This window comes from Amblyraja radiata, chromosome 10, assembly GCF_010909765.2.
Source record: "Amblyraja radiata isolate CabotCenter1 chromosome 10, sAmbRad1.1.pri, whole genome shotgun sequence".
Lineage (NCBI taxonomy): Eukaryota > Metazoa > Chordata > Chondrichthyes > Rajiformes > Rajidae > Amblyraja > Amblyraja radiata.
In genome coordinates, this window is record NC_045965.1 from 10,708,618 (window position 1) to 10,728,586 (window position 19,969).

Genomic DNA, 19,969 nt, shown 5'->3' on the forward strand with positions numbered 1-19,969 from the left:
GAGCACCCAGAGAAAACCCACGTGGTCAGAAGGAGAATGTACAAATGCTGTACAGACAGCACCCATAGTCAAGATCGGACCAGGGTTTCTGGAGCTGTAAGGCATCAACCACCACTGCACCACTGTGCTGCCCTTTCTGTGGCTGAGAGGAGCAGCTCTATGAACGTGCTCCAGGTGCCCAGCTCCAACAATTCAGGGCAATGGTGTATTACATCAAATCAACGCACGTTCTGTCTGGCACTTGGTACTGATACAAGTTCACAACAAATTTAAAACTTTACACTTTAGAGATACAGTATGGAAACAGACCTTTCAGCCCACCGAGTCTGTGCCGACCAGCAATCACCGCGTACACTAGCACTATCCAACACACTCAGGACAATTTACAATTTTTACAGAAGACAATTAACCTACAAACCTGCACATCTTTGGAGTGTGGGAGGAAACCGGAGCACCCGGGGAAAACCCACGCAGTCACAGGGAGAACGTACAAACTCCATACAGACAGCACCGGTAGTCAGGATCGAACCCGGGTCTCCGGCGCAGTAAGGCAACAACTCTACCACTGCGCCACTGTGCCACCCTGCCACCTCCTTCTGAGCTCTTCCCCAGTGTAGAAATCAGTCTTCAGCCAATTTGTGTTGGCTCACCTTCAGCCTCTGCCGACCAGCGATCACCCCGTACACTAGTTCTATACACTAGGGACAATTTGTAATTTATAGAATTGGGATGTGGGAGGAAACCAGAGCACCCGGAGGAAACCCATGCAGTCACAGGGAGAATGTACAAACTCCATACAGGCAGCACCCATTGTCAGGATCGAACCCGGGATCTGGCACTGTGAGGCAGCAACACTACCACTACGCTACTGTGAGGCCACCTGATCTTTTATCAGAACTGATGACAAGTGGTTGACTTGAAACATTAGCTCTGTTTCTCCACTGGGCATTTTGTTTAATTTTAGATTTCTAGCATGTGCTTGTTTTAAAAATTGTTTGCCAGTCATAAAATCGTTCTAGTTCATTAACATCCCTTCAGGGAAAGTCTGCCATTCTTACTCAGTCTGATATGTCTACACCCATAAACATGACTCGGCAGTTCAGGCCGTTAGAGATGGACAATGGACATTATATGCCAGGGCCATCAGGCACCTACACCCCTAGGATGAACAAATAAATAAAAAGAGGCTGGGAAAAAAAAGACACAAAGTGCTGGAGTAACTCAGGGGGTCAGGCAGCATCTCTGGAGAACATGGATAAGGTGGTGTTTCAGGTCTAGACCTGTCTTCACACATTTCTTCTTGAGTCTGAAAAAGGGTCCTGACCAGAGATGTCACTTATCCGTGTGTTCTCCAGAGATGCGGCCAGACCGATTGAGTTACTCCAACACTTTGTGTCTTATTTTTTTGTAAACCAGCGTCTGCTGTTCCTTGGGTCTCTAAAAGGAGGCTGGATTTCAACATGAACTGTGAATGTCTCACACCCCGACTTCCCAAAGTCCTTCTATTATTTATAAGACATGCAAGGACAAGCAATGGGATTCTCTCCTCTTGTGTGGGTGAGTTTCCTTCCAAAGGCACTCCAGAAACTGAAGCCTTACAGCCAAAGAAACCAATGAGCATATTCCATCCACCAATATATCCTAACTATATTCGGCCAACACAGGTATGTAGCATCTGAACAATGCACTGATTTTTGCGATATTAACATCAACCATTCAACCCACCCCTTCCACTTTGAAAAAGACAAGGGTAGTATTCACATGAGAACTCCATTGTGGGAAGGTCCCCTTTATCTCATGCATCATCCTTGCTGGAAATATCACTGATCAAGATCTTGAACCCTTTGTCCTTCCAACCCATGCCCAACCTAATCTATCCAACTGCATACAGCGTGGAAAAACAGGTCCTTCAGCTCAACTTGCCCACGCTAACCATACCCCATCTACACTAGTCCCACCTGCCTGCGATGGGCCCATATCCCTCTAAACCTATCCCATCCATGTAGCTGTCCAAATGTTTTTTTAAACGTGATAGTACCTGCCTCAACTATCTCACTCCATATACCAACCACCCTCTGTGTATAAACGATGCCCCTCAGATTCTTATTAAATCTTCCACCCCTCCCCACCTTAATTTGGTACTTACTTTATCTTTAACTCACTAGCCAGCTCACATATCCCTTTCTCAGAAATGGCCATAAATGTCGCTCTATGTTTTATTGAAGCAGTTGTATTAGTGGCTTTTAGAAAACTTTTAACAGGCATATTTATTATGCAGGGAATGGAGGGGTGTGAGTTATGTGCAGGCAGACAAGCTGGAAAATGTGCAGAGAAGACTTACGAGGATGTTGCCAGGACTCGGGGACCTGAGCTATAGGGAGAGGTTGAGCAGTCTAAGACCTTATTCCTTGGAGCGCAGGAGGATGAGGGGTGATCTTATAGAGGTGTACAAAATCATGAGTGGAAAAATGTAGTCTTATACACAGATTAGGGAAATTGAGAACCAGAGGATGTAGGTTTAAGATGAGGGGAGAAAGATTTAATGGGAACCTAATTTAATGGAGCAACCTCTTCACACAAAGGGTGTGGGTGTATGGAACGAGCTGCCGGAGGAGGAAGTTGAGGCAGGTACTATCACAACATTTAAAAAACATTTGGACAGGTACATGGATTGGATAGGTTTGGATATGGGACATAGTCAGATGAGACTAGTATAGATGGGTAGATGCATGTTGGTTGGCGGGGGTAAATTGAGTAGAAGGGCCTGCTTCCACACTGTATGACTGAAGTCTGAAGAAGGGTCTTGACCCGAATCGTCGCCTATTTCTTCTCTCCATAGATGCTGCCTCACCTGCTGAGTTCCTCCAGCATTTTTGTCTATCTATGACTCTATGAGAGAAGGTGATGGACATGGCATCCTGTTCAGCACAGGCATTGTGGGCCGAAGAGCCTGTTCTTGTGCTGTAATGTTCTGTGTTCTAAATGCAGGGCTTCTCAGGGACATGCACATCCCAAAAATTACTTTACAAAAAGTAATTTATTCTGTATTATTTAAGACTAGTTACTGCATGCACGTCCACAATCTTATAAGGAGTTGAATTTTGGCCAAAAACCCAATTTAGGACCGAGATTGGCAATTCCAAATATTCCTCACTGCATGCCTGAGAATTCACTCCATGGCTTCAGTGACCAACGCGCCCCGGGATGAGTACAGCGCCTTTACTACCACAATGCAGAGTGAATGGGTGGGATAAGTGCCAGTCCTACGCGCGTCACAATGAGCTGACTCTTGATATATTGTTGGGGTAACATTGACACCATGAGTGGCCACTTTGGATATGTTTAATTAACTGATAAACTGCACGGAGGCCCATGTTGGGCGAGCTAGTCTCCACAACGTAAAGCCAGAGATAAGGTATGTATGTCACTGCCGGTGCATTTACACCTTGCACCCAGTCCACCAGCACAATTGGAGGAGGCGATTGATAGCCCAGCCGAGACTGTGATGTTACAGGATAGTTCACACTAGCCCAACGTCGACAGAACATGTTCTCGTCCCACATGTACCACCGTTGTTGCAACCAGGTTGTATTAAAGCACCAGTGTAATCGATCACATTGCAACATTTACCTTCAATGCATCATGCAGTGACCGCTCTCTGTGTCCCGTTGCAGCACCTGGCAGCAGAATGGGAGGTCTATTCTCCGTCTCTCAGCAATGTCAACCTTACACGGACGCCACCGCCTTCCAGATTGTCCACGTAAGCGGCAGGCAGTTCATGCGCGGGTTTGCAAACGTGTCTTTTAAGTTTGTACCATCTTTCCATTCTGTTACTTCTCATGACTTTCCACTGACATGTCAGTGTGTAGCTACAAAAAAAAAACCTAACACACACATAAAAATGTGTTATTATGTGTGAGGTGCTGTACTTTGCTGTTCATGGCTAAAGTGTCCAGTTAATGATAGCATTGATGTGCAAGTCCATAGCTCCCTGAAAATGGCAACACTAGTAGATAGAATGGATAAAGGAGATGTGTGGTATGCCCGTCTTCATAGGTGGGTGCATCCAGTATAAGAGTCAAGAAGCCTCGCAAGTGGCACAATGGCACAGCAGAAGAGTTGCAGCCTTATCTTGACCACGGGTGCTGCCTGTATAGAGTTTGTACGTACCCCCTGTAACCCAGTGGGTTTTCTCCAGGGACTCTGGTTTCCTCCCACTCCAAAGAAGTACAAGTTTGTAGGTTAATTAGCTTCAGTTGAAAGACATTGTAAGTGTGTAGCATAGGTGTACTGGGTCAGCACTGACTCGATGGGCCAAAAGGCCTCTTCCTGCACTGATTCCCTAAAGTCTAAAGCCTTGTTTCAGCTTTATAGGACTTTGGTTGGGCTGCAATGTTGTGGATTGTGCGCAGTTCTGGTCTCCCTGTTACAGGAAGGATGTGGAGGTTTTGGAGAGGGTGCAGAAGATGTTTTGCAGAATGCTGCTTGGATGAGAGGGCATTAGCTGCAGGGAGAGGTGGAATTAACTTGGCATCATGTACCTGTTCAAGGGGCCTGTTCCTAAGCTGTACTGCTCTCGGTTCTATGTAGTCATCCAAAGATATGCTGAAATGGAGGTGGTGGAAAGGTGGGCAAGCCTTTGCACCTTAACATTAAGGATGCCCTCTCATGCCCCATGTCTACGGTTGGTTGAGATGAGGAGGATGAGGATAGTCTACCAGACTGCATGTAATGTCATGAGTGATGTTGGTAGGGAGAGTCAGTACTGTCCAAACTCTGATTTCAGGACATTGCGTCTGGAAGTACAGCAAAGGCAGCATATTGTGGACTCAGCCTAGACCATCACACAAGCCAACCTCCCTTCTATTGACTCCATTTACACTTCACGCTGCCTCGGCAAGGCCAGCAGCATAATCAAGGATGAGTCGCACCCCGGCCACTCACTCTTCTCCCCACTCCCATCAGGCAAGAGATACAGAAGTGTGAAAACGCACAGCTCCAGATTAAGGGACAGTTTTTCCCCAGCTATTATCTGGCAACTGAACCATCCTACCACAACCAGAGAGCAGTGCTGAACTACTATCTACCTCTTTGGTGACCCCCGGGCTACCCTTGATTGGACTGCTGGTTTAAACGTTAGTTTAAACGATAGGATCCCATATCATACATCTTACACTGTAAAAGGCGTTTGGCACATTGGCCTCATCAGTCAGTGAGTATAGAAGTTGGGAGGTCATGTTGCCATTGTATAAGACGTTGGTGAGGCCGCATTTAGAATATTGTGTGCAGTACTGGGCACCATGTTATAGGAAAGATGTTGTCAAGCTGGAAAGGGTACAGAGAAGATTCACAAGGATGTTGCCAGGGCTAGAGATTCTGAGCTATCAGGAGAGGTTGAGTAGGCTGGGACTCTATTCCTTGGAGAACAGGAGGATGAGGGGGTGATCTTATATAGGTGTACAAAATCATGAGGGGAATAAAGAGTATCTAATTATGAGAGTAAATGCAGTCTTTTGCCCAGAGGAGGTGAATCGAGGACCAGAGGACATAGGTTTACGGTGAAGGGGAAAATATGTAATAGGAATCTGAGGGGTAGCTTTTTCACACAAAGGGTGGAGGGTGTATGGAACATGCTGCCAGAGGAGGTAGTTGAGGTGGGACTATCCCAACGTTTAAGAAACAGTTAGACGGGTACATGGATAGGACAGCTTGGAGGGATATGGACCAAATGCGAGCAGGTGAGACTAGTGTAGCTGGGACATGTTGGCCGGTGTGGGCAAGTTGGGCCGAAGGGCCTGTTTCCACACTCTATGACACTAAATGGCTCGATTGTAATAAAAGGCAGACACAAAATGCTGGAGTAACTCAGCGGGACAGGCAGCATCTCTGGAGAGAAGGAATGGGTGAGGTTTCGGGTCGACACCTTTCTTCAGGCTCGATTGTAATCATGTATTGTCTTTCTGCTGACTGGATAGCACGCTACAAAAGCTTTTCAATAGACAATAGGTGCAGGAGTAGCCCATTCGGCCCTTCGAGCCAGCATCGCCATTCAATGTGATCATAGTTGATCATCCCCAATCAGTACCCCATTCCTGCCTTCTCCCCATATCCCGACTCCGCTATTTTTAAGAGCCCTATTAGCTCTCTCTTGAAAGTATCCAGAGAACCTGCCTCTGAGGCAGAGAATTCCACAGACTCACCACTCTCTGTGAGAAAAAATGTTTCCTTGTCTCTGTTCTAAATGGCTTATTCCTTATTCTTAAACTGTGGCCCCTGGTTCAGGACTCCCCCAACATCGGGAACATGTTTCCTTTTCATTGTACTTCGGTACACGTGACAATAAACTAAACAGTTAATACATCTTTCACAGGTTTGGGGGGAGGTACCCACAACAAAAGGACTAATGATTTTGATTAATGGGTTTACCTTAGTTTGGAGATACAGAGTGAAAACAGTCCCTTCGTCCCACCAAGTCCATGCCGACCATACACTAGTTCTACAAACCTGCACGTCTTTGAAATCTGGGAGGAAACTGAGGACACAGAGTGGTGGCGGACAGAGAGGAGGGGGACAAAGGGGAGGGGTGGGGGACAGAGGGGTGAGGGACAGGGGGTGAGGGCAACCTTTTAGGGAAGCAGAATTCTCAAAATCATCTCATACGGTCCATTTTTATATCACAATGAATGAACCATTTCAAATTTACTTTTTGGTTCTCCAGTTTCTTCTTAACAATTCCCTTTTTTCTTTCATTCAGCAAACATTTTATCAGTAGTTATTCTCTCGTGTTTTCAAGTCTCGAAACATATGATCTTCCTGCACTACCTTCTGTCTAACTGCCTACTTCACTGCACATTTCCCAGAAATATTGAATGTTTCATTGTCATGGAAATTTTCATTAGATTGGAAATGGGTCTCGACCCGAAACGCCATTTGTCCATTCCCCATCACAGATGTTGTCTGACCTGCTGAGTTCTTCTAGCACCTTGTTTTTTTGCTCTGGATTCCCCCATCTGCAGACCTCGGTCTTTCCATGTTAACTCAGTGGTAAGGTCTATTGTGAAACTGGACCTGTTCAAATCATATTGAGCTTACCACATAGATACTGCCAGCAATTTGTACTGATTTATCAAAACCATATTAACATTTAATCGAGAGATAAATCCCATGTGATGCAAGAGAATTCAGTTCAACAGTGATTTACAACCAAACCTTCGCTGAGCAGAAAATAGCTGAAAAAGCTGATACAAAGTGCTGGAGTATCTGGAGTGCTAGAGCCAATGTAACTCCACACTTTTTAAGAAAGGAGGGAGAGAGAAAACAGGGAATTATAGACCAGTTAGCCTTGCATCGATAGTGGGGAAGGTGCTGAAGTCGATTATTACAGATGTTATAGATATATTATTACAGATGTTATAGCCATTATTATAGATGTTGTAGGTATAATTATTACAGATGTTATAGCAGCGCATTTGGAAAGCAGTGACAGGATCGGTCAAAGTCAGCATGGATTTATGAAGGGGAAATCATGCTTGACTAATCTTTTGGAATTTTTTGAGGATGTAACAAGTGGAATGGATAAGGGAGAGCCAGTGGATCTGGACTTTCAAAAAGCCTTTGACAAGGTCCCACATGAGAGATTAGTGTGCAAAATTGGAACATATGGTATTGGGGGTAGGGTATTGACATGGATAGAGAACTGGTTGGCAGACTGGAAGCAAAGAGTAGGAATTAACGGGTCATTTTCAGAATGGTAGATAGTGACTAGTGGGGTGCCACAAGGCTCTGTGCTGGGACCCTAGTTGTTTACAATATATATATATTAACGATTTAGACAAGGGAATTAAATGTAACATCTCTAAGTTTGTGGATGACACCAGTGGCGTAGGGTGGGTTTTGAGCGCCCGGGGCAGTTTAAAGTTTTGCGCCGGTACACAAAATTGCTGGGAAAACTCAGTGGGTGCAGCAGCATCTATGGAGCGAAGGAAATAGGCGACGTTTCAGGCCGAAACCCTTCTTCAGAGTTTTGCGCCTCCTCATTAGCGGGGGGGCGGGGCGCGGGGGGCGGGCGTGGGGCGATGTCGGGGGGGCGGCGCCTGGGACGGCGGCAGCAGCAGCGACAGCGGCGACCTGGCCTCGGAGCAACAATTTTTTTGCGCCCCTAAAAATTTAGCGCCCGGGGCAACCGCCCCACGCTACGCCACTGGATGACACAAAGCTGGGTGTCAGTGTGAGCTGCGAGGAGGATGCTATGAGGCTGCAACTTGACTTGGATAAGTTGAGTGAATGGGCAGATGCATGGCATATGCAGTATAATGTCGATAAGTGTGAGGTTATCCACTTTGGTGGCAAGAACAGGAAGGCAGATTATTTTCTGAATGATGTCAGATTAGGAGAAAGGGAGGTGCAACGAGACCTGTGTGTGCTTGTACATCAGTCACTGAAAGTAAGCATGCAGGTACAGCAGGCAGTGAAGAAAGCTAAAGGCATGTTGATCTTCATTGCGAGAGGATTTGAGTTTAGGAGCAAGCAGGTCCTACTGCAGTTGTACAGGGCCCTGGTGAGACCGCACCTGGAATATCGTGTGCAATTTTGGTCTCCTAATTTGAGGAAGAACATTAGTGCTATTGAGGGAGTGCAATGTCGGTTCACCAGGTTAATTCCCAGGATGGCGGGACTGACGTATGATAAAAGAATGGGTCGACTGGGCTTGTGTTTGCTGGAATTTAGAAGGATTAGAGGGCCCACCTGCAGTCTGTCTGGTTTTTTTTTCTTTCTTTTTGTTCCTTTGTCATGTTTTAGATAATTTTGTTTTATTAAGTTGTGTATGTGTGTGGGTGGGGTAGGAGAAACATGTTTTGGTCTCTTCCTTCGGGGGATGCGACTTTTTTTCTGTCGTATTCCCCGTCCCCGTCTGCGCCGAGGCCTAATGGCGGAGCTGGTGGCCTCGGAGCTGTGACAGCGGCGGAGGCAGTGGAGACCCGACTTGGCCCCGGAGCTGTAGCGGCGGCGGCAGCAGAGGCCCGGCTCGGCTCCGGAGCTGTAGCGGCGGCGGCAGCAGAGGCCCGGCTCGGCTCCGGGGCTGTGGCGGCGGCAGCAGAGGCCCGACTCGGCTCCGGGGCTGTGGCAGCGGCAGCAGAGGCCCGACTCGGCCCCGGGGCTGTGGCAGCGGCAGCAGAGGCCCGACTCGGCTCCAGGGCTGTGGCAGCGGCAGCAGAGGCCCGGCTCGGCTCCGGGGCTGTGGCGGAGGCAGCGGGGGCCCGACTCGGCCCCGGAGCTGTGGCAGCGGCAGCAGAGGCCCGACTCGGCTCCGGGGCTGTGGCAGCGGCAGCAGAGGCCCGACTCGGCCCCGGAGCTGTGGCTGCAGCGGGAGCCCGACTCGGCCCCGGAGCTGTGGTGGCGGCAGCGACCACCCGCGGAGTTTGAACCGGCCCGTTCGCGGAGCACGGTTGAGCCGCAGGATTTACCATCACCCGGTGGGGTCACAACATCTGGAGCCTGGATCGCCTCGGTGCAGAGGGAGAACAAAGAGGGAAGAGACAGAGACTTTAAGACTTTGCCTTCCACCACAGTGAGGAGGTGTTTGGTGAACTCACTGTGGTGGATGTTAAATTTGTGTTGATTGTGTGTTTTTGTCATTTTTTATTATATGTATGACTGCAGGGAAACAAAATTTCACTCAGACCGAAATAGTCTGAATGACAATAAACAAATCTAATCTAATCTAATCTAACAATGGAGAAAAGGATGTATTTTTTGTGAAGCTGAAAACTAAATTTTGAATTTAATTAAATTCTTGAATGTATTTATTTCAGGATTTAATTACAACAAATCGTGTTGTGATCTTTTCCAAAACAACATGCCCTTACTGTGATATTGTAAAGAGCATATTTACAGAACTGGGCATTCCTTACAAATCAATAGAATTAGATCTCAGGAACGACGGTATGCATCTCCAGTATATTCTTACTGAAATGACTGGTATAAAAACAGTAAGTCTGCTTAATTTCTATACAATGTCAACCTGTATTGAAAAAGGTTCAAATAGATGGTTGCAAAACACTGTCAGAGCATGAAGAAGGGCTTAAATAACCCTTAAATAAGCAAAACGTGCTGGAGGACTCAACACGTCAGGCAGCATCCGTTGAGGAAAGTGGACAGACAATGTTTTAGGTTAGGTTGGGACACCACTTCAGACAGGAAAATTGTCCTGACCTGAAACGTTATCTATTCATCCCTCTACACAGATGCTGCCTGACCCTTTGAGTTCCTCCAGCACTCCGTTTTCTTTTGTGTAAGATTCCCGCACCTGCAGTCTCTTGTGCCCGTTAACTCAAAAGGTAATGTCCATTGTGGAATTGGGATGGTACAAAACATATCCCCAGCAGTTGCTTCCAAATTTGGATGCGAGTTTCTTTTGTTGAAGTATGGAACATTCTGGGGACGGTTGGCAGATATTTATTGGAGGAAAGCAATGTAAAACTAAGGTTGGTTTTCCGATTGTTTGTACATATATACTTTATTGGACTTCAATGCTATATCTTTGCACTGAATGTTGTACCCTTTTTCTGCACGGTGAACTATGCTTGATTGTATTCATGTAGTCTTTGACTGGATAGTTGTTGCAAACTAAAGCTTTGTACTGCAAGTGACAATAGTAAAGTCAACTAAAAAAAGTGTGTGTTACCATCAATTGTTTATGACAACTCACACAATAGGCACCAATCTTTCATTTTCAGGTACAGTCATGTCTAAATGCCAATCAATGTCCATCAAATGTTCAATGTCCATCAAATCCAAATAGAAAGAACATATCCAATGGAGCAATAACGAACCAAGGCAAGAAAACACTAACCAGTCGTTGAACATAACCAACACGACATAAAGCTGATTGAGTAATAATTCTCAATTGATTCGTGAGAAATAATGTATTTGAAGAGGGGGAATTGTTTTCAGGCATCTGTTAGAATCGTTCTCTGTTGGTGAAGAGATAAACAAGCTGAATAGTTAGCGTTTTAGTTCAGAGATACAGCGTGGAAACAGGCCCCTCGGCCCACCTAGACCGCACCGACCCCCATACACTAGCGTTCACGGTGGCGCAGCGGCAGAGTTGCTGCCTTACAGCGAATGCAGCACCGGACTCCCGGGTTCGATCCTGACAACGGGTGCTGTCTGTACGTAGTTTGTACGTTCTCCCCGTGACCTGCGTGGGTTTTCTCTGAGATTTTCGGTTTCCTCCCACACTCCAAAGATGTATAGGTTTGTAGGTTAATTGGCTTGGTAAATGTAAAAATTGTCCCTAGTGGGTGTAGGATAGTGTTAATGTGCAGGGATCGCTGGTCGTGCGGACCCGGTGGGCCTGTTTCCGTGCTGTATCTCGAAACTAAACTTGCACTATCTTACAGACTTGGGACAAGTTTTACAATTTTACTGAAGCCAATTAACCTACAAACCTGTACATCTTTGGAATGTGGGAGGAAACCAGTGCACCCAGAGGAAAAAATCCACGCAGTCACGGGGAGAACATATAAACTCTGTACAGCACCCATAGTCAGGGTCAAACTCAGGTCTCTGGCGCTGTCAGGCAACAACTCTACCACTGCGCACTGTGGTACAGTGAAAAGGTTTTTTTGGTGTGTGCTATCCAGTCAGCAGAAAGACAACACACAAGTACAATCAAGCCATGCACAGACCCAGGATAAAGGGAATAACGTTTAGTGCAAGATAAAGTCCAGTAAAGTCCCATTAAAGATAGTCCAAGGGTCTCCAATGAGTTAGATGGTAGGTCAGGACCGCTCTCTAGTTGGTGTTAGGATGGTTCAGTTGCCCGATAACAGCTGGAAAGAAACTGTTTCTGAATCACACTTCTGTACCTTTTGCACGACGGGAGAGGGGAGAAAAAGACAAAAGTCCTGTAATATTCAACAAAGTTATTGCTCTTCACAATGGAGACTTACCCGTGGGCCATTCCTTCTTCTCCCCTCTCCCGTCAGGCAGAAGCTACAAAAGCTTGAAAACATGTACCACCAGATTCAGGAACAGCTTCTTTCCCACTGCTTTCAGACTACTGAATGGTCCTCCTATATTCTACGGGTGTAGTCCCGATCTTCCAACCCTCCTCATTGCTTACTTGAACTTTTCCTCTGTAATTGTACTTGTCTCTTTGCACTACCCGTTGTACTTGTACATGGCTTGATGGTTCCCATGTGGAGGATGATTTGACTGGATAGCTGGCAAAGCAAACTTTTCACTTTACCTCGGTACACGTGACAATAATAAACCAATACCGATGATACAAAGAAACATATTACACATCAACAGCTGCCCAACAGCAATAAGGCGGCTCATGGTAGAGAAAGAATGAGAGATGAAACGTGTTAGGAAAATGTCTGCTGGATGACGCGGTCCTGTAGGACTTTGGTTAGGGTGCATTTGGAGCATTCTATACAGACCTGGTCACCCCATTACAGGAATGAGGAATCTTTGGAAATGACACAGAGGTGGTTTGCCAGATGCTGCCTGGATTAGAGGATTTCAGCTGCAGGGAGAAGTTGGACAGCTTTGGATTGTTTTCTCTGGAACATTGGCAGCTGAGGGGAGACCTGATAGAATTATATAAAACGATGAGAGGCATAGATTGGGTAGACAGTCAGAACCTTTTCCCCAAGGTGAAAATGTTCAACATTAGAGGGCAGAGCTACTAGGTGAGAGAGGGAATGTTTAATGGAAATGTGGGGCAAGTTGTTTTTTTTTTACATGGAGAGAGTTGAGTGCCAGGGATGGTGTTGGAGGCAGATAGGATAGTGGTATTTAAGATGCATTTAGATAGGTACATGGAAGTGCAGGAAATGGAAGGATACAGATCATGTGTAGGCAGATGAGATCAGTTCAGCTAGGCATCATGCTTGGGATAAACGCTGTATTGTTCTATGTTCTTCTATTTCCCCCACAGAGGTGATCTGCTGGATCCACCTTTGTCTTGTATTTTCAATTCTTTGCTTTAATCGGAATTAATTTTTATTGAATTTTATTATAAACTACATATTTTAAATGTAGTTTATATGCCCTTCTTTACAAAGAAATTAATTATTCCAGGAGCCTGTATCCCCACAACGTTTTCTGTCCATCAAAATGTTCACTTTGGACTTGAAATGCAAAAAAAAATGGTTTATTTCAAAAAAGAGTCAAGAGTGTTTTATTGTCATATGTCCCAGATAGGACAATGAAATTCTTACTTGCTGCAGCACAACAGGACATTCAACCATAGTACACCACGAGAGAAAAAAAGTTCAGTGTGTATATATATACACACAGACACACATACTTAATAAATAAACAAATATAGTGTAATAATAATAATGTCTGTTGTAGTTCAGAGCTTATTCGCTGTTGTGTTTAATAGCCTGATGGCTGCAGGGAAGAAGCTGTTCCTGAACCTGGACGCTACAGTTTTCAGGCTCCTGTACCTTCTTGGCTGGGGTGAAATGAATGTGTGGCCAAGGTGGTAAGGGTCTCTGATGATGCTGGCTGCCTTTGAGGCAGTGACTTCGATAGATCCCTTCAATGGTGGGGAGGTCAGAACCCGTGATGGACTGGGCAATGCTCACAACGTTTTGCAATCTTTTCCGCTCCAGGACGTTCAAGTTGCCACGATGCAACCAGTCAGATTGTGCACCTGTAGAAGTTCAAGAGAATCCTCTTTGACATACCGAATCTCCGTAATCTTCTCAGGAAGTAGAGGCGCTGATGTGCCTTCTTTATAATTGCATTAGTGTGCTGGGTCCAGGAAAGATCTTCGGAAATATGCACGTCCAGGAATTTGGAGTTTTTGACCCTCTCCACCATCGTCCCATTGATATAAACAGGATTGTGGGTCCTCATCCTTCCCCTACCAAATTCCACAATCAAACAAAGAAAATCCAACTCGCTCTGGAAGGCCTATTTTTACAACATATATTTACAGGTTCCTTCTAGTGTAGGAAGATGTAGATGCTGGTGTATACCGAAGAGACAAAATGCGGGAGTAACTCAGCGGGTTAGGCGGCACCTTGGTAGAAAAGGAATAGATAATAATAATAATAATACATTTTATTTATGGGCGCCTTTCAAGAGTCTCAAGGACACCTTACAAAGATGGAGGTGTTTCGGATCGGAACCCTTCTTCAGACTCCTTCCGGATCCTTCTGGGATTAGTTCTAAATGTTCTAAAGTTCCATGGTCCCACTTTGACAAGTTTTATCTTATCTATATCTCTTTTGTAACTTGATGAAGTTCCAGTTTGTCGTCTTTCCAAATAAAGCAAGAGGGAACTTTACATTGGACTTTAAGGCGAAGGGGGAAACATTTAATAGGAACCCGAGGGGTAACTTTTTTTTACACAAAGGATGGTGGGTGTATGAATGAGCTGCCAGAGGAGGTAGTTAGGGCAGGTACTATTGCAACGTTTAAGAAACATCTAGATAGGTATACATGGATAGGACAGGTTTAGAGGGCCAAACGCAGGCAGGTAGGACTGGTGTAAAGGGACATGTTGTCCAGCATGGACGTTGGACCGAAGGCCCTGTTTCCACACTGTAGTATTCCATGACGGACTAAAAAAAAATCAACAATCTTTAAACATGTCACTAACTTACCCAGAAACCTTGCTCCGTAGAACGCCTCCACCCTAAATATCGAATTCAGAGCAAGCTGGTTTTACAACCTCCCCCAATAAAATGGGAGTAAATTAAATGCAAGCTATGGCAATGTTTCTAGCAATACAAATCAAGGTGCCACCAATCTCCCAAGAGTGTGCAAGAACACCACCGGCTTCAGGAACAGTTACTTTTCTACAACCATCGGGTTCTCGAACCGACCCGCACAACCTTAATCTTACCCTGGAACACCAACGGAACACCACGTTCCACCTCTTGCACTACCAAGGACTTGTTTTTTTTCAAATGTTGTTTTTTTAGTCCTGTATTTTGCAATCGTTCTTTTTAGTCTTGCAGATTTATGTAAGTTGTGTATATTTTATCCTTTTGTGTGTCGTGTGCCTATGGAGAAAGATTTCCATTGTGCCTGCACTTCACCATACTTGTGCAGGTGAGAATAAATTCAACTTGCCTTGAACTGCCGCACAACTGTTCATCCTGGATGTCAAGTTCAGTGGCCTGATAATAAGTGCAGGAGTAGACCATTCGGCCCTTCGAGCCAGCACCGCCATTCAATATGATCATAGCTGATCATCCCCAATCAGTACCCCGTTCCTGCCTTCTCCCCATATCACCCTGACTCTGCTATTTTTAAGAGCCCTATCTAGCTCTCTCTTGAAAGCATCCAGAGAATCTGCCTCCACCGCCCTCTGAGGCAGAGAATTCCAGACTCACCACTCTCTGTGAGTAAGAGTGTTTCCTCGTCTCCGTTCTAAATGGCTTACTTCGTATTCTTAAACTGCACACAATACTCCAGGTGTGGTCTCACTAGGGCTCTGTACAACTGCAGAAGGGCCTCTTTGCTCCTATATTCGATTCCTCTTGTTATAAAGGCCAACATGCCATTCGCTTTCTTCACTGCCTGCTGTACCTGCATGCTTACTTTCATAGACTGATGTACAAGGACCCGCAGATCCCGTTGTACTTGCCCTTTTCCCAACTTGACACCATTTAGATAGTAATCTGCCTTCTTGTTTTTGCTACCAAAGTGGATAACCTCACATTTATCCGCATTAAACTTCATCTGCCATGCATCTGCCCACTCCCCCAACCTGTCTAAGTCACCCTGCATTCTCATAGCATCCTCCTCACAGATCACACTGCCACTCAGCTTTGTGTCATCTGCAAATTTGCTAATGTTACTTTGAATCCCTTCATCCAAATCAATTATGTATATTGTAAATAGCTGCGGTCCCAGCACCGAGCCTTGCGGTACCCCACTAGTCATTACCTGCCATTCTGAAAAGGACCCGTTAATCCCTACTCTGTTTCCTGTCTGCCAACCACTTCTCTATCCATGTCAGCACTCTACCCCCAATACCATGTGCCCTAATTTTGCCCACTAGTCTCCTCTGTGGGACCTTATCAAATGCTTTCTGAAAGTCCAGGTACACTACATCCACTGGCTCTCCTTTGTCCATTTTCCTAGTTACATCCTCAAAAAATTCCAGAAGATTAGTCAAGCATAATTTCTCCTTCGTAAATCCATGCTGACTCGGACCAATCCTGTTACTGCTATCCAAATGTGCGGCTATCTCATCTTTTATGATTGACTCCAGCATCTTCCCCACCACCGATGTCAGGCTAACTGGTCTATAATTCCCCGTTTTCTCTCACCCGCCTTTCTTAAAAAGTGGGATAACATTAGCTACCCTCCAATCCACAGGAACTGATCCTGAGTCTATAGAACATTGGAAAATTATCACCAATGCATCCACAATTTCTAGAGCCACTTTCTTACGTACCCTGGGACGCAGACCATCAGGCCCTGGGGATTTACCAGCCTTCAGTCCCATCAGTCTATCCAACATCATTTAACTGCCTCCTAAATCCTCTCCATTTCGCACGATGTTACTCACTCTACTCCCCGCTCAGATCTAGGAGTGGGAGGGGGCTGAATGTATTGCAGAAGGAAAATAATAGATGTGGAAAAGACAGAAAATGTACAATCGTGCCAGTGTTATAGAAATAAACATGCCATAGCTGTCCAAGAGTAGGACATAGAATAGTAGGACACAGGAACAGACCCTTTGGACCTTCCCTTAAGGCTAAGGAAATCAAGGAGTATGGGGAAAATGCCGGAACGGGGTACTGATTTTGGATGATCAGCCATGATCATATTGAATGGCGATGCTTGCTCGAAGGGCCGAATGGCCTCCTCCTGCACCTATTTTCTATGTTTCTGCAAAGCCAGAGCCAAACATGATGCCAAGTTAATCTAATCTCCTCTGCCTGCACATGATCCATATCCCTCCATTCACTACATATCCATATGTCGCAATGTTACAACATTTTGAGATTTAAAAAATCAAGTCTGCAATTTATCCCATCAGATAAAGCATAAAAGAAGTTTAATTTTACACCTAATTCACTTTCATATCTTCAGTATTAAAAAAGTTATGGCATCTTGTTCCCTCATGCTTTTCCATTGACTTAACACAAAAGCTGTGATCGACAGTCAAATGCCCATAAGTTTCTTAAAAATTAAGAGAACTGAATGACATTTTCAGTTATTATAGATTGAAGCATTCTGAAACAAATATAAAACATTTTACTTGGATGATCTGAAATTAAAGCATATAATTAGTTAGTTACCTAATTGTATCTAATTACTAAATAGATAAAAAGTACCTAAATAATCAGTAGCATCATCATGATCTCAGATTGTAACCAATAAGCATCTCTGTACACCTTGGTTTTTCCTCAACTTTTCAATTTTGGCATTGTAAACTACAAGTTTTTGCTCTTCAAACCACGCATGACATGCCTTTCTGCCCACTACTTTCCCATTAAGAATGTCCTGTAGATCACCACATTTGGAGTAGTCACAATTTGGATAATCTCTGCGAATGTTGTCTAAATCAGTCTCATTTGCTGAGCATTTGGATTGACAATTTTGCATTTCTTCTTCTGAGACATCTGTTTAAAATGTAAAGGAAAAAAAAAAACACTGAACAGCATTAACAGGAACAAGTTATTATTTGCAGTTTTAGAAAAAAGGTAGAAATGATAAAGTTAAATGCTAAAACAATAGTGAATACCCAACAAAAAATTCATATTAATCAGTTTCATCAAATCAATTCATCTAAATTCAATTACTAGATCTAAACATCTATCCATTTCTTAAGAAAAGGATAATTTTTTTTAAAATAGCCTAAGTATCCAATTAACAAACTAATCCCATTCACACAAGAATTCACAATATAACACGATTTTAAAATCTCACTGTCATGAATTTATATGCCAGATGGAAGGAATTCAATATTTAATTCCCCATAAATTAATCTAGAAACATCCACCCTCAATATAATCAAAATTATTTTTTTTTGGGAAATAAATAAATTGCACAATACATGTGGCTAAAACTGTTGTGGCTATTTTGTATAAAAATATTGACTATGGATAGACAATAACACAAAATAATAACGATTTATGACACGATTGCCCAAAAAAATAATGAGGATTTAAATAATCTTGCGAGTGGGTGTTTCTGGAATGCGATCGATTGGAACGTTGCCGTTGCCGTGAATTTAAGCCCCATATCGGCAGGCAAAGACACTGCCGGTTCGTATGGGACCCAAATAACATTTTCGCGTCGTAAAATTAGATTAAAACCACCCCAAGAATCAAGATTATATGTGAAATATGCGACTTATCTTATGTTTTGTCCTGATATTACGATCCATCACGTTATAGGCGTTGAGGACGTTCAAAGTCGCTTTTTACTTTAAACCAACTATTAAATTGTCCAGCGATTTTTTTAATTAACAAAAACCGGGAACGGAAGTCCGATCGATTTTTCTTCGACTAGCAGCCCGAGGAAATCCCTCTCCGACAAGCGATACAAACCTGCATTTTAATCTCGCCCCCCCACCCCCTCAGAGGTGCAAAGTCGCGCACACGGCCAGTGGCAGAACTGCAGCGCCACTGAAGGTAGATTTTGTAACATTGCTACCATATGCCTATCTAAAAGCCTCTTTAACACCACAATCCCCGCCTCCACCACCACTCCTGGTAGCATGTTACATGCACTCACCACTCTTTGTCATTAAAACTACCCACACATATCCTTTAAACTCTGCATCCTTATGAGAAAGACAGTGAATATAAATCCAATTTTGCTTTCAAAAGGAAGTTGGATAAATACTTGTAGATAAAAAACTGCAATTGGAAAAAGAACAAGAGAATTGGATTAAGTGAATGCTCTACAAATAGACCAGCACAGATTTGATGTGCTGAATAACCCCCGAGTGTTTGGTAATTCCTATTACATGTTCAATGCTTGATGTTAACAGCATTTATGTAAGTCTGTTCACTTGAACAAGGTACGAGATCCAATTATGTGTAGAGCACAGTAAGACAGTAATACTTAATATCATTATTGATCAGCAATGTAGATCACAGAGAGCAGCACTGCCTCATGGTGCCAGAAGCCTGGGTTCAATCGGATTACCCCGTACACAAACACTATCCAACACACCTGACCGCAAGTGCTCTGTGCTGCATCGGTACGTTCTCCCTCTGACTGCAGGTGCTTCCTCCGGGTGCTCCGGTTTCCATCCACACTCCAAAGTCATGCAGGTTGGTAGGTTAATTGTTTTTTGTGAAGTGAAAATCATCCCAAGTATGTAGGATAGTGGAAGGGGTGATCGCTGGTCGGCGCGGACTCGGTGGGTAATAAAGGGCCCGTTTCCTCACTGAATCTCTGAAGTAAACTTTTTTTCTTTTCCTACACAGGTTCCAAAAGTGTTTATAAATGGGACGTGCATAGGTGGTGGGGCGGACACAGTTTTACTCCATTCCAGGGGGAGACTCGCGGATCTGGTGAACGAGTGTGGACCAAACTCTGCGATGGACGGAATCTGTATACTTCTTTAACACCATTCCCTGTTCTGCAAAGCTTGTGGAATAAACTAGCAAATTACAAAATCCGTCTACTAGCCGAGGTGGCAAGATTTGTTGTAAAGGCAAACATTTTCATGGCTTACGATTAAATGAAATAACATCTTCAGTCCTTAGTGTGGAGGACTATAGCTTATGTGTCTCACCAGCCAAGAGCTTTCATCTGACCAGTTTTATGAACTAAGATAGACAAAAAATGGAGTAACTCAGTGGGTCAGGTAGCATCTCTGGAGATCTGAAGAAGGGTCTCGACGCAAAAACGTCATCTCTTCCTTTTCTCCAGAGATGCTGCCGGACTCACTGAGCTACTCCAGCATTTTGTGTCTATCTTCGGTGCAAACCAGCATCTGCAATTCCTTCCTACACAGTTTTATGAA

The 19,969-nt window shown here is 44.4% G+C and overlaps 1 protein-coding gene across 1 annotated transcript; it reads left to right on the plus strand.

The window, feature by feature from the left end:
• The first annotated feature begins 3,678 nt into the window (after positions 1-3,678).
• LOC116977505 (glutaredoxin-like) lies at positions 3,679-19,649 on the plus strand. Its single transcript, XM_033028000.1, has 3 exons — positions 3,679-3,760; positions 9,813-9,989; positions 19,428-19,649. Exons 1-3 carry the CDS (start codon positions 3,689-3,691, stop codon positions 19,566-19,568), a joined length of 390 nt encoding a protein of 129 aa, XP_032883891.1. The 5' UTR covers positions 3,679-3,688; the 3' UTR covers positions 19,569-19,649.
• The last annotated feature ends 320 nt before the right edge of the window (positions 19,650-19,969 follow it).

Bases quoted from the DNA above. Each gene is read 5' to 3' on its own strand.
- LOC116977505 (XM_033028000.1), top strand. From the start codon at position 3,689: ATGGGAGGTCTATTCTCCGTCTCTCAGCAATGTCAACCTTACACGGAC. The intron at 3,761-9,812 runs GTAAGCGGCAGG...TATTTATTTCAG, and splicing joins CCGCCTTCCAGATTGTCCAC to GATTTAATTACAACAAATCG. The intron at 9,990-19,427 runs GTAAGTCTGCTT...TTTCCTACACAG, and splicing joins AAATGACTGGTATAAAAACA to GTTCCAAAAGTGTTTATAAA.